This window comes from Phacochoerus africanus, chromosome 3 (assembly GCF_016906955.1).
Source record: "Phacochoerus africanus isolate WHEZ1 chromosome 3, ROS_Pafr_v1, whole genome shotgun sequence".
NCBI classification, from domain to species: domain Eukaryota; kingdom Metazoa; phylum Chordata; class Mammalia; order Artiodactyla; family Suidae; genus Phacochoerus; species Phacochoerus africanus.
The window spans coordinates 170,613,817-170,638,246 of NC_062546.1; the positions used below are offsets into that span (position 1 = coordinate 170,613,817).

General features: G+C 37.4%; 1 protein-coding gene and 1 long non-coding RNA gene across 4 annotated transcripts; one reads left to right on the plus strand and one right to left on the minus strand.

Annotated features, from left to right (window-relative positions):
• Positions 1–5,927: 5,927 nt before the first annotated feature.
• On the minus strand, positions 5,928–13,516 carry C2CD6 (C2 calcium dependent domain containing 6). The gene is made up of 2 exons (XM_047773240.1): positions 9,953–13,516; positions 5,928–6,268 (listed from the first exon to the last, which is right to left on the minus strand). The coding sequence occupies exons 1-2, from the start codon at positions 13,457–13,459 to the stop codon at positions 5,996–5,998; spliced, it is 3,780 nt and encodes a 1,259-aa protein (XP_047629196.1). The 5' UTR covers positions 13,460–13,516; the 3' UTR covers positions 5,928–5,995.
• On the plus strand, positions 12,467–23,226 carry LOC125123441 (uncharacterized). 3 transcript variants are annotated; one of them, XR_007134057.1, is made up of 4 exons: positions 12,467–12,716; positions 13,481–13,539; positions 16,225–16,285; positions 23,199–23,226. It is a non-coding gene; the product is annotated as an uncharacterized LOC125123441 (long non-coding RNA). The 3 variants fall into 3 exon arrangements; XR_007134056.1 differs by lacking the exon at positions 23,199–23,226 and adding an exon at positions 20,037–20,085; XR_007134055.1 differs by lacking the exon at positions 23,199–23,226 and adding an exon at positions 17,093–18,973.
• The last annotated feature ends 1,204 nt before the right edge of the window (positions 23,227–24,430 follow it).

Below are 24,430 nucleotides of genomic sequence, written 5' to 3' on the forward strand. Positions count from 1 at the left end.
GTTTGTTAGGTGGCAGAAGTCTGTTTCATTGTTTGTTCCTTCTGGGGAATTTTCCTTTTCTTTTACAACTGGGAATCGTTCTTCTGCTTCATTTGCTTGTATTTTTCTTATATGAGTTTAAGGAAAACAATTATCTACTGTAGTCTTGGAGTGCTGTTTATATGTGGGAGGGTCCCTGGGTGGCTTGTGAGGGCTTACTCTTTTTTTTTTTGGTCTTTTTTTGTCTTCTCTAGGGCCACCCCTGCAGCATATGGAGGTTCCCAGGCTAGGGGTCCAGTTGGAGCTGTAGCCGCTGGCCTATCCCAGAGCCACAGCAACACCAGATCCAAGCCACATCTGCAACCTACACCACAGGTCAGGGCAATATCGGATCCTTAACCCACTGAGTGAGACCAGGGATTGAACCCGCAACTGCATGATTCCTAGTTGGATTCGTTAACCACTGAGCTACGATGGGAACTCCCCCCCCCTTTTTTTTTTTTTGACATGAGGGATGCTTTTGGTTTGGATGCTTTCTATCTCTTTCTTTAGTGTGTGCAGGCCACTGTTTACTTGACAGGAGGTGAGCAGGTATATAGCCTGCACGTGTTTCCAGGGAGCTGAGGGCAATGGGCAGGACCTGGTTGCCAGGCCTTGGTAGTGGTGAGGACACACAGGAAGGTGGGGGGGAGCAGGCTGTTCCTGGTTTCAGGGGCCTGGGCAGTGGCAGTGACTCTCAGGGGGGAGGTATCTATAGCCCTTAGCCTCAACAGCAGGCCATGTATATTTCCAGATGGATGAGAGCAACAGGTGGTACTCAGTTGCAGAGCCCTCCTTGGCAGCGACCTGAGGTGACTGGGTTGCAAGCAGTTCCTATTCATGAGACCTTTAGTGGGGGTGGGCTATGCCCAACTCGGGAGTGTGAGATGGCTGTGGCAGTTTGTGCTCATTCCTCTAGCCCATGCAAGAGGCACCCCACTGTCTGAGAGTCTGTATATGTGCAGAGAAAGTTGTTCCTATGGCGGTCCCATCCCTCCTCCTCTCACCCTCCCTAACAATGATGCCTTGCTTCTCTGGCAGGCCCAGGCCTCCTACCTCACTCCCTCAGCTGTGGTGCACTGCTCCTCAGCCCTTGGCACTCCTCTCCCTAGCCGTTCAGGCTGACTCCACACAGTCAGTCCTAGTCCTCTCCCCAGAACTGACCTCCAAAGCCTGAGTCTCAGCATGCAGCCCCTGCCCTAGTGTATCAGGCTGTGATGTCCTGGGTTGTGGTAGCAAAGATCTGAGTGGCTTTCTCTCTGCTTTGCCCTCCTCTGGCTGGCTGCTGCACTTTTCTCTGAGGCTTTGAGGCTACCCCTCCATCCTAGCTGATCTCCCCATCAGTTAGGTGTCCTTCCAGGGTGTGATTCCTTTCCTCTTTCACAGCTTCCTCTCAGGAGTGCTGGCCCCATCCTGATTCCTTTTCATCGCTTCTTGCTCTCTTTCCTTTTGTTCTGCTGAGTTATGTGGAGGGTTTCTTGCAGTTTTGGGAGGTCTGAGGTCTTGTGCCAGCATTTAATAGATGTTCTGTGTGAATCACTTGTATGTAGATTTTATTCTTTTTGATGTATGTATGGGAGAAAATGAGTGCAACATCCTACTCCTCTGCCATCTTGATCCCATCCCCTCCCAGCTAGGTCCTTTTTTCTTTTCTTTTCTTTTCTTTTTTTTTTTTTTTTTGGCTTTTTAAGGCCACACCCATGGCATGTGGAGGTTCCCAGGCTAGGGGTTGAATTGGAGCTACAGCTACTGCCCACAGCCACAGCAATACAGGATCTGAGCCACATCTGCAACCTATACCACAGCTCACGACAACACCAGATCCTTAACCCACTGAGCCAGGCCCAGGGATTGAACCCACAACCTCAGTGTTCGTAGTTGTATTCATTTCCATATGCCGTGATGGGAACTCCCAGCTAGGTACTTTTTCTTGATAAGTCTGGCTTAGGGCTTATCAATTTTGTTGATCTTTTCAAATAACCAGCTTTTAGTTTCATTGATCTTTTCTATGGTTTCCTTTGTTTCTATTTCATTGATTTCTGCTCTGATCTTTATGATTTCTTTCCTTCTACTAACTTTAGGTCTTGTCTGTTCTTCTCTCTCCAGCTGCTTTAGATGTAAAGTTAGCTTGTTTATTTGAGCTTTTTCTTGTTTCCTGAGGTAGGGTTGTATTGCTATAAACTTTCCTCTTAGAACAGCTTTTGCTGCATCCCATAGATTTTGGAGTGTCATATCTTTGTTGTCATTTGCTTCTAGGTATTTTTTAATTTATTCTTTTATTTCTTCAGTGATCCATTAGTTGTTTAGTAGAATGTTGTTTAGTATCCACATCTTTGTGTTTTTTGCCATTTTTTTTCTTGTTGTTGATTACCAGTCATATAGCATTGTGGTTGGAAAAGATGCTTGTGATTTCAATTTTCTTAAAGTTACCGAGGCTTGATTTGTAGCCCAGGATGTGATCAATCTTAGAGAATGTTCCATGTGCACTTGAGAAGAATGTGTATTCTGTTGCTTTTGGATGGCATGTCCTACAAATATCTATTAAGTCCATCTGGTCTAATGCTTCATTCAGGGCCTGTGTTTCCTTATTGATTTTCTGTCTGGATAATCTGTCCACTGCTGTAAGTGAGGTGTTAAAGTCCCCCACTATTATTGTGTTATTGTCAATTTGTTTTTTAAGGTTGTTAGTAGTTGCCTATCTGGTGGTGAACCTATGTTGGGTGTGTAGATATTTAAAATAGTTATATCTTCTTCAATTGATCATTATGTACTGTCCTTCCTTATCTCTTAAAATATTCTTCATTTTAAGGTCTATTTTGTCTGATATGAGTATTGCTACTCCAGCTTTCTTTTGATTTCCATTTGCATGGAATATTTTGTTCCATCCTCTCACTTTCAATTTGTATATGTCCCTAGAAGTGAAGTGGGTCTCCTGAAGACTGCATATATATATATATATATATATATATATATGGGTTTTGTTTTTGTATCCATTCAGCCAGCCTGTGTTTTTTGTTTGGGGCATTTATCCAATTAACAATTAAGGTAATTATTGATACATATGTTCTTATTGCCACTTTATTAATTGCTGTGGATTTGTTTTGTTGCCCTTTTTTCTTCTCTTCTTCTCTTGTTCCCTCCTCTTGTGGTTTTATGACTATCTTTAGTGTTGTATTTGAGTTGATTTTTCTTATTTGTATATCAATTGTAGATTTTTGGTTTGCAATTACTCTGAGGTTTTGATATAAGAGTCTATATACATATATACCCGAGATTGTTTTAAGTTGTTGGTCTCTTAATTGTAAGTGCATCTCCAGTGTCCTGCATTTGTACCCTCCTCTTCTCATGATTTCTGATTTCTGATTTTGGTGGATGATTTCGTACCTTTACTGTATATATACCTTTACTGGTGAGCCTTGTCATTTGTGGTATTTTTGTTTCTGGTTGCAGCCTTTTCTTTTCTGCCTAGAGAAGTTCGTTTAGTATTTGTTGTGAAGCTGGTTTAGTATTCCTGAGTTCCCTTAGCTTTTGCTTATCTGTGAAGCTTTTGATTTCTCCTTCAAATCTGAATGAGAGCCTTGCTAGGTAAAGTAATCTTGGTTGGAGGTTTTTTTCCTTTCATCAAGTTAAGTATATCAAGCCACTCCCTTCTGGCCTGCAGTGTTTCTGCTGAAAAATCTGCCAATAACTTTATTGCGGTTCTCTTGTATGTTATTTGTTTCTTTTCCCTAGCTGCTTTCAAGATTTTCTCTTGATCTTTAATTTTGGTCAGTTTGATTAGTATGTGCCTCGGGGTGTTCCTCCTTGGGTTTATTTTGTATGGTACTTGTTGTGCTTCCTGGATTTGAGTGAGTGGTTCCTTTCCCATGGTAGGGAAGTTTTCAGCTATTATCTATTCAAATATTTTTACTGTCCTTTTCTCTCTCTCTTCTTCTGGCACCCCTATAATATAGATGTTGGTGCATTTAACGTTATCTCAGAGTTCTCTTCATTTGTTTTCAATCTTTTTTTTTCTTTTCTGTTCCACATCCTTGATTTCCACTGATCTATCCTCCACCTCACTTCTGCCTTCTGTATTCTACTGTTTGCTGCTTCTAGTGAATTTTTTATTTCAGTTATTGTATTTTGCATCTCTTCTTGCTTAAGTTTTATATCTCGTATCTCTTTGCTCAGTGTTTCCTATAAGTTATCCATCTTTGCCTCCAGTTTATTTCCAATGTTTTGCATCATCTTTGGCATCAACAGTCTAGGTCTTTTTCCTGGAGGCTGAGAATCTCCTGATCACTTAGCTGTTTTTCTGGGGTTTTTTTCTTTCTCTCTTATCTGAGTTAGAGTTCTCTGTCTTTTCATTTTTATAGGTTTTTGGTGTGGTGACCTTTTTACAAATAATAGAGTTGTAGCCTCTCTTAGTTCTGGTGTCTGCCCCCCTTTTGGCTGAAGTTGGTACGGGGCTTGCTGTAGGCTTCCTGATGGGAGGGACTGATGCCTGCCCACTGGTAGGTGGAGCTGATTCTAATCCCTCTAGTGGGTGGGGCTTTGTCTCTGGGTGAGATTAGAGGTGGCTGTATGCCTGGGGGGTCTTTAGGCAGCCTGTTTACTGATGGGTGGTGCTGTGATACCACCTGGATTATTGTTTGGCCTGGGGCCTCTCAGTGCTGATGAGTGGGGCCAGGTTTTCCCAAAATGGCCACCTCCAGAGAAACATAAGCTAATGGATATTCCTAAGAGCGTTGTTTCCAATGTCCTTTCTCCATAACAAGACACATTCACCCCCTGTTTTCCCAAGAGGTCCTCCAAGAACTGCAGTCAGGTCTGACCCAGTTTCCTATGGAGATTTTACTTTGCCTTGGGACCCAGTGCATGTGAAAGTCTGTATGCACCTTTTAAGAATGGGGTTTCAGTTTCCCCCATCCCATGGAGCTCCTGCGCATAAGCCCCACTGGCCTTCAATGCCAGATGCTCTGGGGGCTCTTTCTTCCAATGCCAGATCCCCAGGCATGGGGACTTGATGTGGAGCTCAAGTAGGTGAGTCTCTGTAATACAGTTACTTTCCAGTCTGTGGGGCTTCTCATCTGGGAGGTATGGGGTTGCTTATATCATGTAATTGCCCCTCCTACTTCTTGATGTGGCCTCCTCTTTGTCTTCTGGAGTAGGATATCTTTTTGAAAGTTTCTCATCAATTTGGTTGAAGATTGCTCAGCATTTGGTTGTAATTTTGTTGTTTTTAGGAGCGAAGTTGAGCTCCAGTCCTTCTATTCCTCCACCTTAATCCTGTTTCTCAGCTAGGTACTTTTTAAAGCAGTTTGTTTCATACAGTTTCTTCCCAGGTTTTGTTATTAAAGAGGCCATTTCATACTTTTTCAAGTAAGTTAGAAAGTCTCTCCAGTGTATTAGAAACCTCAGGAATCAGCAGTATTAAACTTGTTCTTTATTATTCTTATAGTGTAAAAAGTTGTATTATCAGATGACATTGAAATTAATAGATGTTCTACAGGCCCACTGAATTGCATACTGTTGAATCTAGAGCTGAAGAGTTCAAATATATTCATAACAAAAGGCTAAATAAACATAACTGCAAATAGCATGAAAACTGGGTGGTCAGGGATAATTTAGAGCATAGCAAAGATTTGGGAATCCAGAGAACTCTGGAGTGCTATTGTTATATTGTATATTGTGAAAAGGGGGAAGACCTGGGAAATAAAACTTCACTAATGAATTTGTATTAATGAGTTTGTTCCCTAAGGTTCATAAACAAAAATGCATTTACATCAAGATAGTTTCTTTTTTATTTTAATTAAAACAAAATGGTTCTAACAAGATGAAATTTGGTTACCAAATTCTATCACACAAAAGACAGATTTCCAAACCATTTTGTTAATTGGAGAAATGATATTGTCTGTTGGCTTCACATATCATTCTGAACTGTTTAACATTTGGATAATATCACAAATGAGCGAACATTTTCCAGTATTCTCTTTTAATTTTTTTTTGGTCGCATTTTGTGGTTTTCATAATCTGAGACTGGATCATTTATATGAACTAAGCCTGCTGAAACCATTCGAGGACATGTAAATTTTCCAGTATAGCTTTCTCCTCGTTTGTTAATCTCTGGAGCAGTATATGGTCTTGTAGTACATTTTAAGTGATTATGGCTGTCATCTGGGCTCCTTCCTAGCCTTGCTCTTGATTTCACTTTTTCAAGATGCTTAAATGAAGTCACATGTAAATCCTCAAATCTATCTGAACAATCCTAAATATTAAAGATAAAAGATCATGTTGGTGAGTTAAGTTTCTTAAAAGTACATTTTAGATTTATAAGAAATAAAGTTTGTCATATTAGCAAAGAATAAGAGCATTCAGATATTTCATAGGCTGTCCCCAAATTTAGACCCTATACTCAGTGTCTGCCATTGATACCATAAAAACAATACTTTAAAAATCCTATTGTTTAAAAGGATCTGTTATTTCAAAAGGGATGGTAGATATGAAGCTGGAAGGCAGAAAATCTTAGGGAAGATGTCCTTAGAGGTTGGACTCCTGGACAAAGCCAACCCTCCTATCATTCTCCTCCAAAATATCTCTTCCCCAACCCCAAATATAATTTATGAACTTTTACTTTTTATATCATCAATGCTTTCATTCTTTAATAAAACACCTTCTTTAATATACATATACACATACACAGAGCCCAGCATCTAAGAATATGGTTATGATGTTTATACTAAAATATTAAACATTTTTGTGTACATTCTGAGACTAAACAAGTAAAACATTTAGGAAAATAACTGGAAGGATATACACCAAAATAATTTTTAAAATGATGATTGTGGTGGAATTATGGGCTTTAACTTTTTTTTCAATTTTATATTTTATGATAAAAATATAATTTGCATGTACTCATAGGAGTTATTAATCTTTTCTCAAATTAGTTTGAGAAGTTTGTCCCTTGATGTGCTGCAGTGATGGCCACACCAAGGGAATGGGCCTGTTTTGATGTGGAGAGAAGGTGGGAGTGGATCAATGGAATTGGAGGGTAGGAGGAACTTGGGCAGGACTAAGAAACAGGGCAGCAAGAGAGAAGATGTACCAAAAAGGAAGTAGGAAGAGTCTACGTTTTGGCCTGCATTTGTAAGTAAACATTTTTCCTTTTCCCTCTTATGTACATGAAAACAATTAGGTAAGCCACATTATGAAGGGAATTTCTGCTACACTGGTGAGTCACATACTTTTTGCTTCGAAGTTGACATAACTGCTAGAGTGCCCCTGGAAGGGCATGGAGACCACACCACTGGTTATTTTTCTGGAAGTTCCTTCAACTCAATATCTCTTTCTTCTACTTTGATTGTTTTGGGAGATTTCCCGGACTTTAGAGAATGAGGTGAGCAAGTCTTTCTGGTGACCTGGAAAATGCCCTCTCAATTCTGTTGTCAATTTCACCAAAGAGAAAAGTGTAGGTACTGGTGGTTTAACAGAGAGAAATAAAAGGTAACTATCTCCCTTGCCCACTCTTAGGATAAGGGTTCTGAGATCCTATATGATCCCATACCATATAACATAAACACAATTTCTTATTTTGCTTGGAAAAGTGATATTAAAGATTCTGCTTATATGAAAGAACTTGGGAAAATCTTTCCTTTCCAAAAACTATGAACCCATCTTCTACTTCCTTTTCTTTATTTGTACATACATGTGTGCATGTGAGTGCATGCACACTCACATACACACACACATGTACCTACTATTACTGAATTTAGAAAAGGGAATTCAGGAGTTCCCATCGTGGCACAGTGGTTAACGGACCCGACTAGGAACCATGAGGTTGCGGGTTCGATCCCTGCCCTTGCTCAGTGGGTTAACGATCCGGCGTTGCCGTGGGCTGTGGTGTAGGTTGCAGACGCAGCTCGGATCCCGCATTGCTGTGGCTCTGGCGTAGGCCAGTGGCTACAGCTCCGATTTGACCCCTAGCCTGGGAACCTTCATATGCCGCAGGAGCGGCCCAAAGAAATAGCAAAAAGCCAAAAAAAAAAAAAAGGGAAAAAAAAAGGGAATTCAAAGTTGAGAGAATAAACTGTATTAGATAATATTTGCCCTGCTACTAATTTGCTTTACTATTTACTAAAGCAAATAATTTGCTTTACCATGGAAAACCAGTTCGAAGCAATTATTCTGAAATTAGATGTTTTCTCATTCAAAGTTAGAGTGAATTACATTAAATTATCAACATAATATCATTTTAGAGTTTGTGAGTTTTCCCAACTGTGGGTAGTGCCTATTTATATATACTAAGAGAAGAGTAGTAGTGAGAAAGTTGAAATAAGTCCCTTCCATTCCTACATTTTTTGTTTGTGTGTTTTTTCGCCTTTTCTAGGGCCGCTCCCTCGGCATATGGAGGTTCCCAGGCTAAGGGTCTAATTGGAGCTATAGCCGCCAGCCTACTCCAGAGCCACGTCTGCGACTTACACCACAGCTCATGGCAATGCTGGATCCTTAACCCACTGAGCAAGGGCAGGGACCAAACCCGCAACCTCATGGTTCCTAGTTGGATTCGTTAACCACTGCGCCACGATGGGAACTCCCATTCCTAGATTTTTAACTTTGCTTTTGAATCGTTTTCATAAAGTCTAGTAGATTTATTTTCCTAATTATGTTAATATTAAAAAATAGATTTGAATGCCCATCTTTCCCAGCCATGATATGACAGAGGGATAGTGATGAAAGAAAAGAGTAGAAGGCTTTTGTTTGTTTCAGTTTTTTTGTTTTTGTTGTTGTTGTTTGGGTTTTTTTGTTTGTTTTGCTTTTTAGTGCCACACCTATGGCATATGGAAGTTCCCGGGCTAGGGGTCGAATTGGCCGGCTACAGCAACACTGGATTCAAGCCATGTGTCTGACATATGCTGTAGCTCCCGGCAATGCTGGATCGTTTAACTCATTGAGAAAGGCCAGGGATAGAACCCACATCCTCATGGATACTAGCTGGGTTTGTTTCCACTGAGCCACAACGGGAACTCCAAGAGTAGAAGTTAAATTGATATTTTACAATTAATAATTGAAGAGATTGTAAATTTTGCATATCTCTATTGCTTAGCAGAATAATTGGCACATAATAGGAGCTTCATATTTGTTTACTGAAACAAGGATAATTCAGTGATCTGAAAAAAGACTAAATATTTATACTTGTATCTGCATCTGCATGAAAAGACAATCCCAGCCTTTGTATAGTAAACAGCCACTACCAATGGTTGTTCAGGCAGTGTCGGCACAACAGCCCCTGGCTGAGGGGTGAGTAAGGGCTGAAACAGCCAGTTCTCTGAAGACAGAACTGAGTGTCCGGTCCAGGCTGTGCCAGCCTTAAGAGTCTGCCTGGAGGAAAGAGTGTTTTTTTTTTCTAATTTGTGCTCTGTGGGTCTCCTTTATCTATTTTATACAAAGTCATTAAGTGTGTTAACAGTCCCTTGATTTCTGATTGCATTTTGAATGAGATGAGGTGATATTGGAATGTCAGGAGAATTCTTTAAATGTAGAGGTCTGTAGGAATTCCCATCATGGCTCAGTGGTTAACAAATCCAACTAGGAATCAGGAGGTTGTGGGTTTGATCCCTGGCCTTGCTCAGTGGGTTAAGGATCCAGCATTGCCGTGAGCTGTGGTGTAGGTCACAGACACGGCTCGGATCTGGCATTGCTGTGGCTCTGGTGTAGGCCGGCAGCAACAGCTCCGATTAGACCCCTAGCCTGGGAACCTCCATATGCTGTGGGAGTGGCCCTAGAAAAGGCAAAAAGACAAATAAATAAAGAAATAAAAATAAATGTAGAGGTCTGTATGTCTGGGGGCAGTAAAGGTCAACAAATATACTTGCAGGCATACATATATACTCTAGAGTATCTAACAACTTTGTCAAATACAGGAATAAAAGACTTATTAGAAAAACATTATTACATGTATAGTTCTTCTTGCAGTCCAATGAAGCAATGTCCTTGGAACAGATTTTCTTAGAATTCTTGTGGTGGGCAGTGTGGTTGGTAATGTACTAACTATCTTGTTAAGTGTCTTTTTTTGTTTGTTGACATGGTCTCTTTCTTTTCGGACTTTGGGCTTTAGATTTTCTCTTTTTAATACTTCTGGGAAGAGGGATGGTTTTGAGTTTTTCTCAGCTACAAAAACTTTAAGAAACTGTAATTCAGGGACTTTGGCACATTTTTCATAGCAAAGTTCGTTTGGTTTTATATAAAGAGTTTCTATTTCCTCTCTGTTATGTGAAAATGTTAAAAAATGTTGTTTTTTATTATTATTATTATTTCCTCTCAATCTCTGACGATACTGTTCTTCTAATTTTGATTCCTCTCCAGCCTCTGAATTAGGCCGAGTTAAAGTGTTATATTGTCTAGAAGGAAAAGTGAATTTGTTTATGGGTTCCTCATCTTCATTTGACATCTTACAATTAGGAATTCTTGGATACCATGACAGTATTGCTTCAGGTTTTTCCTGTACTATCAATTTATAAGTGTTACTGTGTTCCTTTTTGTCAAGGGACTTTGTTTTCAGTGTCTTTTCAAAGCAAGAATTTGGTTGAGTTATTTTTGATTTATCACTCCAACTATGTGGATCTCGAATCTCTGTTTTAAAATCAAAATTTTCTGCTTGAGGAGGCTGCATAAAACCATGTTCTTTCCTTTGTTTCTTAAGCACTATATCCATAAGTCTTTCTGATGACTTATTTAATGGAATCACCTGGGTATTTTTGTTGGATGGTTGTACCTTAATTAAACTCAGTGTTTTAGATGCTGTAGGATGTCTTTTCTGTTCCTTCATTATTGGTGAACTCTCTTTAAAACTCTGTAAGGAGCTGGGTTCCTTTTCTTCCTTCCTGGACAACTCTATTTCTACAAGTCTATCCTCAGGAAACTTTTGTAAAGTGGTTTTCTGAGTAATTTTTGAATATTTATTTTGCTTTTCTGAACACTCCTCCACAAATCGATTTTCATCTCTTAAAGACAAATCTGGCTTTATACATTTTAATGGCAAGGCACTAGAATTAATCGTATTTATGTGCTGGCTGATCTCGTCTAATTGCCTTTCTGAGATTTGTCCTGATTTTGACAGGTTTTCTATAAAAAGGCCCTGGAGGTGTTTTCTTAAATCAGGTTTTAGATCTAAGAGTTCATTTTCTGATAAAACTATAAGATAGTTTTGTAGAGATTTATTTAAAGGATATTTCATGTTTATTTCAAGCCTATTACCAAAACTCCCTCTTGAAATATCTTGTCTTAATTTGCAAATAGATATTGAGGCACTTTTAGCTCTTAGAGAAGATATGTTTGAATGTATAGGTTCAGATTCTCTCTCTCTAAATAAACTGTTGTCTGAAAGGTTTTTTAGGAAATAGTTTTGGAGAATTTCATTTAAAAAAGATTTTAGCTTTATTTCTAAATGTTTGTCTATGAAATAATGATTAAAGTTATTTACAAAAGACATGATTTCTTTTACAGTTTCTGAATATTTCTCCAGAAATACATTTTGCCCCTTTGGTTCTGCTTTCTCATTCATCAAACATAGATTTTGATAGATTTTTGGTAAGTCCTCTTTGGTGATATGTCCTGATTCTGAAAGCTTTTCGACAAGGTAATGCTGGATATGTTTACTTAATTCAGATTTTAAATTTTTTATTTCTGACTCCGAGAGTTCTTCGAGAAATACACGCAGTTTTGGACTCAAAATAGGTTTTCTGTCTAATTTGTCTGCTTTATCAAAATTCTCTTTGATTTCTTCAAGGTCTTCTCTCTTAGTTGGAAAGGGATGTTCGATTAGTCTTTCTAATTCTTCTTCTGTCTGTCTGTTTTTGGACTGACTATATTTGAAAAAAACATTAAATATGTTTTTCAAAAATGATTTTAACATTATTATATCAGAGTCATTAAGTTTATCCATTAATGAGTTACTTAAATTTTCTAAAGTAGAACTTAGATCATTTTCTTCTCTATCAAGCTTCTGACCATTACTTGGCACACATGTTTTTTTATCTGGTTTTAATTGATATTTTGAATCTTGTGGGGATGTATTTTGGCCTTTGTCTATGAATTCAACTTTATTAAAAGAAAAAGTGGCATCTTTGTGAATGATGGGTATATTCTGCTCTGTAAGAGGTTGTTCTGTTTTGCTTTTGATTTCTGAATAATACTCTGTGGAATACTTTGGCTTTTCTTCAGCAAAAGCTACGTCTGTATCCAGCAAAAGACTCTTTTGGTATTCCTTATCTAATTCTATCACTTTGATTATCCCTGATTCTAAAAGAGTATCTACAGGAAATGCTTGTATTATCTGACTTATAACAGATTTGGCTGGCAGAAATTCTATTTCATTATTGTTTTCTTCAAAGTGAACAAGACGATTGGAAGACATACTCTCCCAAGCTGTGGCTAATTGACTCCATGAGTTTGTCTGTGTCTCATTCAGTTCTTTCGCTCCTATCCCCAACTCTGAGAAGATTGATGCAGTGAATATTTGCTTTATAACATAATCATGTACAAGCCTATTCAAATCTGGTTTAGAGCTAGACACTTCACTTTTTAAATGTTTCTTTTTGAAACTACTCTTTTTTTTAATTGGAAAATCTATCTCACCAGCCTCTGAATGTTTTTCAGAAACAAGTTCCTCTTTCACCTCTGGAGAATTCCCTGTTCCACCTTCTGAAAGTGAATCTACGGTAATATCCTTAATTATTTGACTTAAAAGAGAGTTTGAATTTAAAATGCCTCCTTCTGAAAGCCATCTATTTATATCTTGATTTTTTTCAAATACTTTGCCTTCCAAACTACTTGGTCGTTTATCATGAACACTCAGAAGTGGAGAACTATGACATTTCTTTCTTGCTTCAGTGTCCACAGCAATGTCTGATGTAGAAAATAATCTATCAGAAAGGTCTTGCAGATTTTTACTCAAAATTGACTTGAGCACCATTGATTGTTTTAACTTTTCTATGTGGGAGGTAAGACTTAATGATTTTGAGAGGCGACATCTATTGATGTTTACTTGTCCAGTCATTGATGGTTCTCCTTCAAAGTTTGGTAGAGATACATTTGGTAGTCTTTCCTTTAACTTATTCTTATTATCTAAAGCCTTTACTGTGGCGATACCAGGATGATGGGCTAAATTATTATTAGAGTCTAAAGCTTTTATTGTGATGATACTTGGATCACCAGCTAATTTATTCTTAGGATCTGAAGTCTTTACTGTGGTGATACCAGGATCACTGGCTAACTTATTATTGGTGTCTGAAGTCTTTATTGAGGTGATATCAAGATTATGGGGCCTGATTTTATCTGCAGGTCTTGAAGTTTTTGAATGTATTGGGTAAGGAGGGTCTTGGTCTTCATGCTCTATCACCTCTGCACTTAAAATAGTTCCACATTTGAACATATCTTGGTCTTTCCTTTTTCTGACTGACATTTTGTTGTTTATATTCCTTAGAAAAGGATCAAAACCGTTCTTGATGTTGAATTTCTGGAACTGTAATATTAAAAAAAAAGGTAAGAAATTCTGAAGCATTTATTTTGAATTTATAATAAAATTTCTAGTTAATTTTCTTGGAGCAATCTGTCAGTTTATCTGTTCATCTTCCTACCTTCTACAAAAGATAAACAACTTTAATTATTTAAAAATATTTGAAATTAGAATAATAATGAGAATTTTTAACATGAAATTTTCAAATTCCTTATTTTGATACTCTGTTGTATTCCAGAGCTTTTTGCTACCCGGAATATTTTTAACTACTTAAAAGGTACTCATAACTAGTTTTTTTTTTTTTTTTTAAGAACTCAATTTCCAGTGTTAGCTGCACTTGCTTAAACAGTGGCTAACATGAGGAGCTAAGTCCTATCCATATAAATATTTTAGCAGTAATGTGGGTAATTTTTTGAAATGTAAAGCAAGTAGTAGATAGTCCATTAAAAGTATCATAAATATTCTCTAAAGACTGACTTGGGAGCATAGATCATCTGCCTTCAAGTCTCCAAGTTTTAACATGTTACAGTAGAATCTTGCTTTTTGATAAATATTATATATCCCTCAGAAATGGTAGAGAGTAGGATAACAATTCTAGATTACAGTGAAATTTCAATGTAATACCCATAGGCAATTTTGTAGCTCTGGAATCAGGCTATTCTATCATTGAAATAGCCTTCAAAATGAAGGCTCTTATTCAAACTCTTTTTCCATACAAGTTCTCCATTATCCAGTTGAAAAAAAAAACAAAAAACAAAATGTGAAATAATCATCCTAGCATTTGTTCTCGTTTGTATGGTTTTCAAATGCCTAATGATTGAGATTCATTAGGTCAGAGGTGGGGCCTGTAAAGACAGGTGAGTGTTTCTAATGGGTGTAGTCTGGCTTTCAAACCACTGAATTACATAAAGTATTGCAGAAACCTAGTATTTAAGTATAATTGATATTGGGATAAGAAAACTCAGGACTCACCTGATAGTTTGGTTTGAATTCTATATATTCTGGACTGAAAGATGGTGAAATATATTCTTTTGGTGAAAAAGTCACCTTATAAGAAGAGAAGTTTTAATTTTAGGCTGCTTGTAATGAGAGGATATTTCAAGAGATAATTCTATTCATTCAGTAGTTATTGAAGATATTAAACATTAAAAACTAAATAAGTTTTTTCTCATAACTATTATAATGTGCCAATCATCAAAAAAATTTATGTCAGATATATACATATAAAATCTTAGCTTCCCTGATACCATAACATTCACCCTATTGAATCTGTAAAATCAAAGCAATAGTTAGCAACTTCAAGCAGAAAGAAAAGTAGAAAGGAAAATAGAATTGTTGTAACAAATTAAACTAATTTTAAAAGCTGTGAAATACTTTAGATAATAAATGGCATCTGATGTCATACTGAGATAGTGTTTTTAATGACTCTCAACCTGTAATTGTTTTGTTGTTGCTGTTGTTGTTTTTTCTTTGCCACACCTGTGGCATAGGGAAGTTCCCAAGCGGGGGGGTTGAAATCCAAGCCACAGTTGAGACCTATGCCACAGTGGCAGCAATGCCGGATCCTATAGTGCACTGTGCCATGCCTCCACAGTGACCCAAGCCTTACAGTCAGATTCTTAACCCACTGTGCCACAGCAGGAACTCTTCAACCTGTAACTATTAAATGGGTACTTACTGCCTGAGGAAACATTTGGTCTAATCAAGGTATATAGAATTATAGAACAACTGAACCTTTAGAAATGGAAGACACTTTAGAAATAATTAAGTCCTACTTTTTGTTTTACACAAGAATCTTTAATTAAGGTCATTGCCTAAATTACCCACATGATTAGCAGCCTAAATGTAGACATCCTAAAATTTCAACAGGTGTTCTTACCACCACATAATGAAGACTGCAGTGAAGAAGAATGTTGCCTAGAAGCATCATAATGTGCATTCACACTTCCAACTCATCTTAAGAAGACTTGACACTATCTCTCTGTAGCATACTTAGTACTATAAACCACTTTCCTATATATTGTTTCCTTCAGTCTGTAAAGGTTCATTATATATCAAATCAGTAAAGTAACAATTCAATGAATGACACTTTTATAAGAAGTATTTTCTGGTTTGAGTATTCATTAATATTAAGCAGTTACTAACCTGACTTTATTCTTAAACCTTCAGCACTTTCCCATGTATTGTTATTCACTGTTCTTACACACTGACTCTAAATAATTTCTGTATCTCAATATTCCCCACTATAGTCTCTTTCCAGTCCAACTCTGAATTCCAAAAATACATCTCATACTTTTCCATACCTGTTCTTTTGCTTGAATTTTCCAAAATCTTCCTTAAAATCAGTTTAAATTCTAACATTTGAAAGTTCATTACTTTAAATGAATTCAGTAGAAAGGTAAAATTAGAAATGTATGATATGTATGACAAGGAAGTGGAAAAATAAATAGTAGAAAACAATATTATTTCATTTTTCTAAAAAATACGAAACAGGAGTTCCCTGATGGCTCAGTGGGTTAAGAATCCAGCATTGTCAGTGGTGTGGCTTGGTCACTGCTGTGGTATGAGTTCAGCCCCTGGCTCAGGAAGTTCCACATACCATGGGCTCAGCCAAAACACCCCCTGTAAAACAAATAAATAAAAATACCCCCCTAGTATATGCATGGAAAACTACAGGAAAGGATACAAAATACTAACATTGTCTTTTTAAGGGAGTAACCCTGGAGGAGAAGAGAGAGGACACTACTAACTTTAATTCTGCGTTATGATTAGGTGAGTATACAATATATTTGTAACAAAATCCAGGGTAGTTATATTAGAGGGAAATGCTCAGGATGCTAGAAAAGGACAATAAAACGAGCCAATAGAGGAGCTTCAAAATGGTAGAACGAACATGTGTGTTTACTTTCTTCTACCTCCCAAGGTTCCAGTAAATTAAAACAAAATAGTAACTCCAGAAGAAAAAAATCTGATGACAAATTGAAATTATAATGGAGCAATCATAGTTCAGGCACACAAAAACAAAGTCAGGGGACCAGTAAGGATCTGATCTCATATATGTCTCTGTGCCACTGAAAAGAGCTTTGTCTGAACTGTACCAGACTCAAGGACACTGCTGGTGGTACTCACGACAACACTTGCCAGCTGCATACTTATGGTCTTAATGTCTCCCCTTGTAACTCTCCAACCATTTCAGATCCCAACCAATCCTTACTTAACAAGCACTCTTACTTTTTGCCAGCTCCGATCATAATTCTTTTTTTTTTTTTTTTGCCTTTTCTAGGGCTGCTCCTGCGGCATATGGAGGTTCCCAGGCTAGGGGTCTAATTGGAGCTTTAGCCGCTGGCCTATGCCAGGGCTACAGCAAGGCCATATATGAGCCGCATCTGCGACCTAAACCACAGCTCACAACAACGCCGGATCCTTAACCCACTGAGCAAGGCCAGGGATCAAACCTGCAACCTCATGGTTCCTAGTCAGATTCGTTAACCACTGAGCCATGACGGGAACTCTCCAATCATGATTCCTGATAAGCAACTCATGTAACTAATTGTGACCTTGAATTTTTTACCTTTATAGGCCTTCCCCATTTTGCAGCCAAGTGGAACACAATTCAAGGGGTTGCATCTTGTTTCCCAGGCTACACAGTCCTAACAGACCCCCAATAAACACCTTTTTATTTTAATCAGGTCTCCATTTCTGAAGTTTTGGTTAACAAATTCCAAATCAGTAAGGTGATCAGTAAGGTAGAGACACCAGGATCCAGAAATTTGAGAGAGTTCAGAAAATATGAATGCAGATGAGATTGACCTAATGGGAAACTCCCATCAAGAAAACTAGAGCTGTAAACAACAGGAATCAGGCAGGCCTGAGAAACAATAAATTCAAGGTCATCATATACAATGAGTATCTTAAAACAGAGGCAGACTGAGCTGATAGGTATTTAACTGAACTTTATCCTTTTCCTTCTTCCTTCCTGGACTAGACTGTGATTCCTGGAACTATAGAGTCCATTCCATTTTACCTTATAATAACATACACATGCTAAGGCTACCTTCCAGAAAGAAAGGACACATGGGTCCATGATGACTCATGAAACCACTGTACTACAATTTAAGGCAGTGTTTCTAACTTCTTGTTACAGACAAATTTACTGATCTAACAAATTCCACATATGCTGAGTCTATTCATCCACAATGGAATGAAACTAGACATCAGTAAGAGAAGGAAACTGAAAAATCTCAAGTATGTAGAAACTTAACACAGTCGCAGTAGGTACACCCAGTGCCCAGAGCTTGGTTTCTAAATATCATTCTCCAGTAAAACAGCCAGGTCCCCTTCGAGAAATAATTGATTTCTAGGACTGGGGTAAGAAAAATACAGGATAAGCCTGGAATGTCTTATGGTACTAAAACGTAAGAAAGTGCTCAGTAAACAAAACTGACAAGGGCATGTCCAGGCACACAGGACACACTGAAAAAGGTACCATTAGCCAAAGCAGGAAAAATTTATACAACAAACTACTACCATATTGGATTATAACCCAAAATATAAAATAAATATACATGAGTTTATACTCATAGAAATAAATTATATAAGTAAATGGGGGAGAAGAGACAAATCTTTCTCACATAAGAATTCCAAAAAAACCACAAGTAGATACTTGCCCATCCAAGAAGTAGAGCTTAATCCTTGCCCATTACCTACCACCCACACTTATACACACTTGAGGGTGAGCTAGATTTACTTCCAAAAATCAGAGCAGTGAATGAGAAAAACAGTAACTTCACTGTGGAGAAGCCTGGAAATTACTATCTAAATACATGGTGAAGGCAAATATCACTACCATCGTCTTGAGGATATCAGGACCCCCAGAGTGATGTGCTGAGACAGGCATTTCACCACTGCGCTATCTTCCCCTCAAACTCATAACCCAAATTTAATCATGAGAAAAACTCCAGACAAGCACATATTTGGGGCCATTATATAGGATACCTGGCCAGTGCTTGTCAAGATTGTTGAAGTCATGAAAAGAAACAAAACCAAGGAAAGTAAGAAACTGTCACAGACCAGAGGAGTCTGGGAAGGCATGACAACTAAATATAATGTACTGAAACCTGGAGCAGAAATAAAATATTAATGGACAAAATGGTGAAACCCAAATAAAGTCTGGAGTTTAGTTATTAGTAATGTACTGTCAGCTTCTTAGTTTTGGCAAATGTACTATGACGTAAGATGTTAACAATGTTAACAAAAGTGTTGGTGAGACTGTGGAGAGAAGAGAACCCCTGTGTGGGAACTACAGATTGGTACAGCCACTATGGAAAACAGTATGGGTTTAACTATGGGGTAGTTAAAAATGCTATTTGGTCCAGCAATCCCATTCTGGCATATATACAATGGGAATGAAAGTACTATCTTAAAGAAATACCTGCACCCCTGATTCACTGAAGTTTTATTCACAACAGCCAAGACATGGAAATAACCTACATGTCCATTGATTGATGAATAGATAAAGAAAATGTGGTATATATAAATATATATTTATACACACACATACATACACACCACACAGTAGAATACATGGACCTTGAGGGCATTATACTAAGTGAAATCAGTCAAACTCATGATGTACATTCTCACTTACATGTGGAACCAACTTAACAATGCCAAACTTGTAGAGAGTAGAATGCTGGTTGCCAGGGGCTAGGAGGTAGGGGAAATGGGGAGACATTGGTCAAAGGGTACAAACTCCCAGCTGTAAGATGACTAAGTTCTGGGATCTAATGTCTATTATGGTGACTATAATTAGCAATACTTTATTACATATTTGAAAGTTGTTAAAAGAGATTTTAAATGTTAACACCATACATACACACACACACAAAGGTAATTATGTGAGGGGATGGAGGTGCTAACCTTAAGGTGGTAAACATTCTTCACTATATACATGCATCAAATCATCACATTATCCCCCTCAAACTTATGTGTGTCATGTCAATAATGTCTCAGTAAAGGGGAAAACAAGAAAATAACGGGAAAGTTGATGAGGGGGCGTATGGGAGTACGAGTAGAAACATACGTATTTATCTCTTTGTGGCTGGCTTATTTCACTTTGCACAACGTTCCTGAAGTTTATCCACGTTGTAGCATGTGACATGATTTACCTTTTTCAGAAGCCACATAGTGTTCCACTGTCCATATGCACCGCATTTTCTTCATCTATTTACTGTTAATGGATGTTTGGGTTGCTTCTACCCCTTGGCTATGGTGAATAATGCTGCAGTGAACATGGGTGTGCGAATATCTTCTTGAGACTTTGCACTGAATTATTTGGGATATGTACCCACAAAAGTGTGATTGTTGGATCATATGGTAACTCTATTTGTAATTTTTTAAAGGAACCTCCATACTTTTTTTTATAGCAGCTGCACGATTTTACATTTCACCCAACAGTACACAATTGTTCCAATTTCTCCACATCCCTGCCAACACTTGCTGTCTTTTGTTTCTGGGATAACAGCCATCCTGACTGGTGTGCAGTGGTATCTCATGCTGATTTTGATTTGTAGTTCCCTGATAATTAGTGATGGTGAGTATCTTTTCATATACTTGTTGGCCATTTGAATATCTTCTTTGGAGAATTATCTACTCGTGTTTTTAGCCCTTTTTTGTCTTTTTTTTTTTGGACTGCACCTGCAGCATATGTAGGTTCCTAGGCTAGGGGTTGAATCAGAGCTATAGCCACTGGCCTATACCACAGCCACAGCAACACCAGATCTGAGCCATGTCTGTGACCTACACCACAGCTCATGGCAATTATGGATCTGTAACCCAAAAAGCAAGGCCAGGAATCGAACCTGCATCCTCATGGATACTAGTCAGATTAGTTTCCACTGAGTTACGACAGGAACTCCCTAGCCCATTTTCTTTTTTTTTTTGTCTTTTGTCTTTTTGTTGTTGTTGTTGTTGTTGCTATTTCTTGGGCCGCTCCCGTGGCATATGGAGGTTCCCAGTCTAGGGGTTGAATCGGAGCTGTAGCCACCGGCCTACGCCAGAGCCACAGCAACGCGGGATCCGAGCCTCGTCTGCAACCTACACCACAGCTCACGGCAACGCCGGATCGTTAACCCACTGAGCAAGGGCAGGGACCGAACCCGCAACCTCATGGTTCCTAGTCGGCTTCGTTAACCACTGCGCCACGACTGGAACTCCCCTAGCCCATTTTTAATTGGGTTGTTTATTTTTATGTTCTTAAGTTATAGAAGTTCACTATGCATTCTGGATATTAACCCTTTATCAGCTATATCATTTGAAAATCTTTTCTCCCATTGCATAGGTAATCTTTTCCCTCTATTGACTGTTTGCTTTGACACACAAAAGTTTTTGTCTGGGGTAGACTCATTTGCTAGTTTTACAGTTGGTTTTAAGTACTCTCAAACTTAGACCTCTCAAGCCACCTGGATAAGGGCCTTACCAATTTTCCAATGAAAAGAGGTAAGATATTCATGCCAAAATTATGCTCGATTTGTCCTTTAAGTGGAAATTCCACACAATGTTGATTTCATAAGTAAATTCTGTCATTTTAAAAAATATTTACTTTTCACACTCTTTCACACTCATTCTATTATTTAATTTTATTTTTAACATAATCCTTATTTTACTTTTTTCTGTAAATGTACTCATTTGTTGTTAATTAGTTAATAAACATAAGGAGCAACTACCATAAACCAAGCATTCTCCTAAGTACTAAATCACCATTGCTCCCTTTCCCTTCATTCCTTGCCCCAATAATACAGTAACATTTTAGTCAGCCCTAAAACATAAGGTATAGATTTAACTTTAAAGATATTAACACATTTTATGTTTGCTTTAGAAATAAAATATTTCACTTAAAAAAAAAGAAGAAAGAAATGTATTGGCTCATATAGCAAATCTGGTTCCAGGGACTCAGTGTGACCAAGTCACTAACTCTCTATTTCCTTTTTCTTCTCTCTGTGTTGGCTTTCATAGGCATTCTCTCTTGGTAGAATAATTATCACTGCAAACTCTTGATCTACAAGAATAAAGACTGCTTCTCTAAATACTTTTACATCAAATTATATGGTTGTCCTTGTTGCCACAGGAGCAAGGTATCAAGTTTGCCAAGTGACACCTAAGATTGGAGTTAGGGCAGGACAATATCCTCAAGAAAAGATATTGACAAAACAAAAATATGTTAACTATATGAACAATTACCAAATATTGTTGAGAATTGTCTATTTCTACAAAAAATATCAATGTTTTATCCCATATCCCAAAAATAGATGTGTTAAGTATTTAAATATCAAAACTATACATAGGAAGATACATAGCAGAATGCTGACATAATCTTGGAGAGGGTAAAGATGATCCAAACAAGGTATAAACTAACAGCCACAAGGAGAAGGTGCCAGATTTGGCTACACAAACATTTCAAATTTCTATAAGGACCTGAAGAAGTTAAAAAACATAGATAACAGCATAGAAAACAAAGCATTGTTATTCAAAATTTATAAGCATTCTCACATATAAATAAATATACAACCCATTTTGTAAACATGAGCAGAGATTATAAACAAAAGAAATACAAATAAAAAATAAACACATGAAAGTTATTTTCTGTCATTAGTTCTCAGGAAAATGCAAATTAAAATATCAATGGAATATCATTTTTGTGCATTAAATTAACAAAAAAATGACCAGGATAAGGGCTATTATCCTATGTTTTGGGTGGAAATGCAAATTAGTAAACCTGGTTTAAAGGGTAATCTGGCAGTATCTGTCAAAATTAAATTTGCTCACAACTGTGATCTCACAATTGTGCTTCTCATATTTATCCTATAATATACTTCCATAGGTGAATAAAGATAATACCATTTAGTAAGTGACTATTATGTTCCAAGCTCCTTTAAAATTCTTTAAAATAGATGATAGTATACTCATTTCACAGATGAGAAAACTGAAACTCAGATGTAAATTGCCTAAAGTTATATGACCATGGTAGTGGAAGAATCTGAATTTGAAGCTAGAGATTTCTGCCTTTAAAATCCAAGTACTTTTTCTTATATTCTACTAGTTCTCTCACTGTCACCAAACACTGCTTTTTATTGGTAGGTAAAATTAAATACCCCATCTCCCTACATTTCTTGCATCCTGACCTTTGAGAAAATGATTTAGTAACCTGTCATTTTCAGGGTTTAAATAGAAACTTATTAAGCTATATCTTGAAAATCTTAATTTGTGAAGGGCTCTAAAATGTGAAGGAACTACTGAAAGACTGTCACCTGAATCAGCTACGGGTTGAAAGAGATGCTAGTCCTTTCCAATTCAGATTAGCACTCCAGAAGTTTGTTTCAAAACACTGCATTTCTTTACTACACTGGCTAACTTGGTTCATCAAAAACTCTTCTTTTAACTTCAAACTTCAAAGTTTCTTTTACCATAGAATTGTGAAGATTTTGTGATTTGCTTATGAAGCAATTAGCTTAGACTTTTAGGAATTTGTTCTAGAACTCTGATATGCCCTCAATTTACAAGCCTGTTTCCCTAGGTGATAGATTCTTTCAAACTTCTAAGTCTGTTGCTTGTATGTAACCTATGTTTTATGGGTTATCCACTGACTTTATCTTGTTTAATTTAATTTAGTTTTATCTGTCACATATAGGTCTGTCACCCTTAAGAAAAAATTTAAGGTAAGTTTTCTTTATTTTTAAAAAATTAAACTTTATTTTGAAATATTGTAGGTTCACATGAAGTTGTAAGCAATAATACAGAGAGCCTGTGTACCTCTTATCCAGATTCCCTCAATAGTAACACCTTGCAAAACTGTAGTAAAATATCACAACCAGGATATCGGTATTATACTGTTAAGATGCAGAACATTTCACAGGATCCCTAATGTCTTTTTATCATCATACCCATTTCTGTCCTGCCTCTACCACCTACTTAATGCCTAACAACAACAAATATGTTATACATTTTTATAACTTTGTAATTTCAAGAATGTTACATAAACAAAGTCATTTAATGTATAACATTTTGGGATTGGCTTTGTTTCACTTGGCATAATGCTCTGGAAATTCCTCCAGGTTGTGCATGTATCAATGTTCCTTTGTATTGCTGGGTATTATTCTATGGTATGGAGAAAGCACAGTTCATTTAGCCATTCACCAATTAAAGAATATTTGGGTTGTTTCTGATTTTTGGCTACTATGAATAGGGCTGCTATAAATACTTGCGTTCAGAAGGGTGTGTGTGTGTGTGTGTGATCATAAGACTTAATTTATCTGGGGTAGATGTCCAAGGATGTAATTGTTAGGTAACATTGCAGTTGCATATTTAGTTTTTTGAGAATCTGCCAAATTGTTTTCAGGAGTGGTTATAAAATTTTAAATTCCCATCAGCATTTCTTCATATTTCACAAGCACTTAATTTTATTATTATTTTTTAAATCATGTTTTAGGTAAGAGGCTTAGGTCAAGGTTTGATTTTGTTTGCCCAGGGTTGTCTAATTGTTCCAGCACTTCTTGAAAAGGCTATCATTCCTCCATTAAAATGCTTTTGCGTCATTTCAAAAATCAGTTGGGCATACTTTTTGTGGGTCTATTTCAGGAATGTCTATTCTGTTCCATTGATATTTGTGTCACTCTCCTCTAATGATACTCTATCTTGACTCTTGATTACTGTAGCTAGTAGGCCTTAATATGCTACAGTGATTCCTCCTTTTTTTTTTTATGGCCACGCCCAAGGCATATAGAAGTTCCAGGGACAGGGAATGAATCCAAGCCACAGCTGTGATCTAAGCTGCAATTGCAGCAACACCAGATCCTTTAATCCACTGTTCTCAGGCTGGGGATCAGACCTGCTCCTTTGCAGCAACTCGAGCCACTGCAGTTG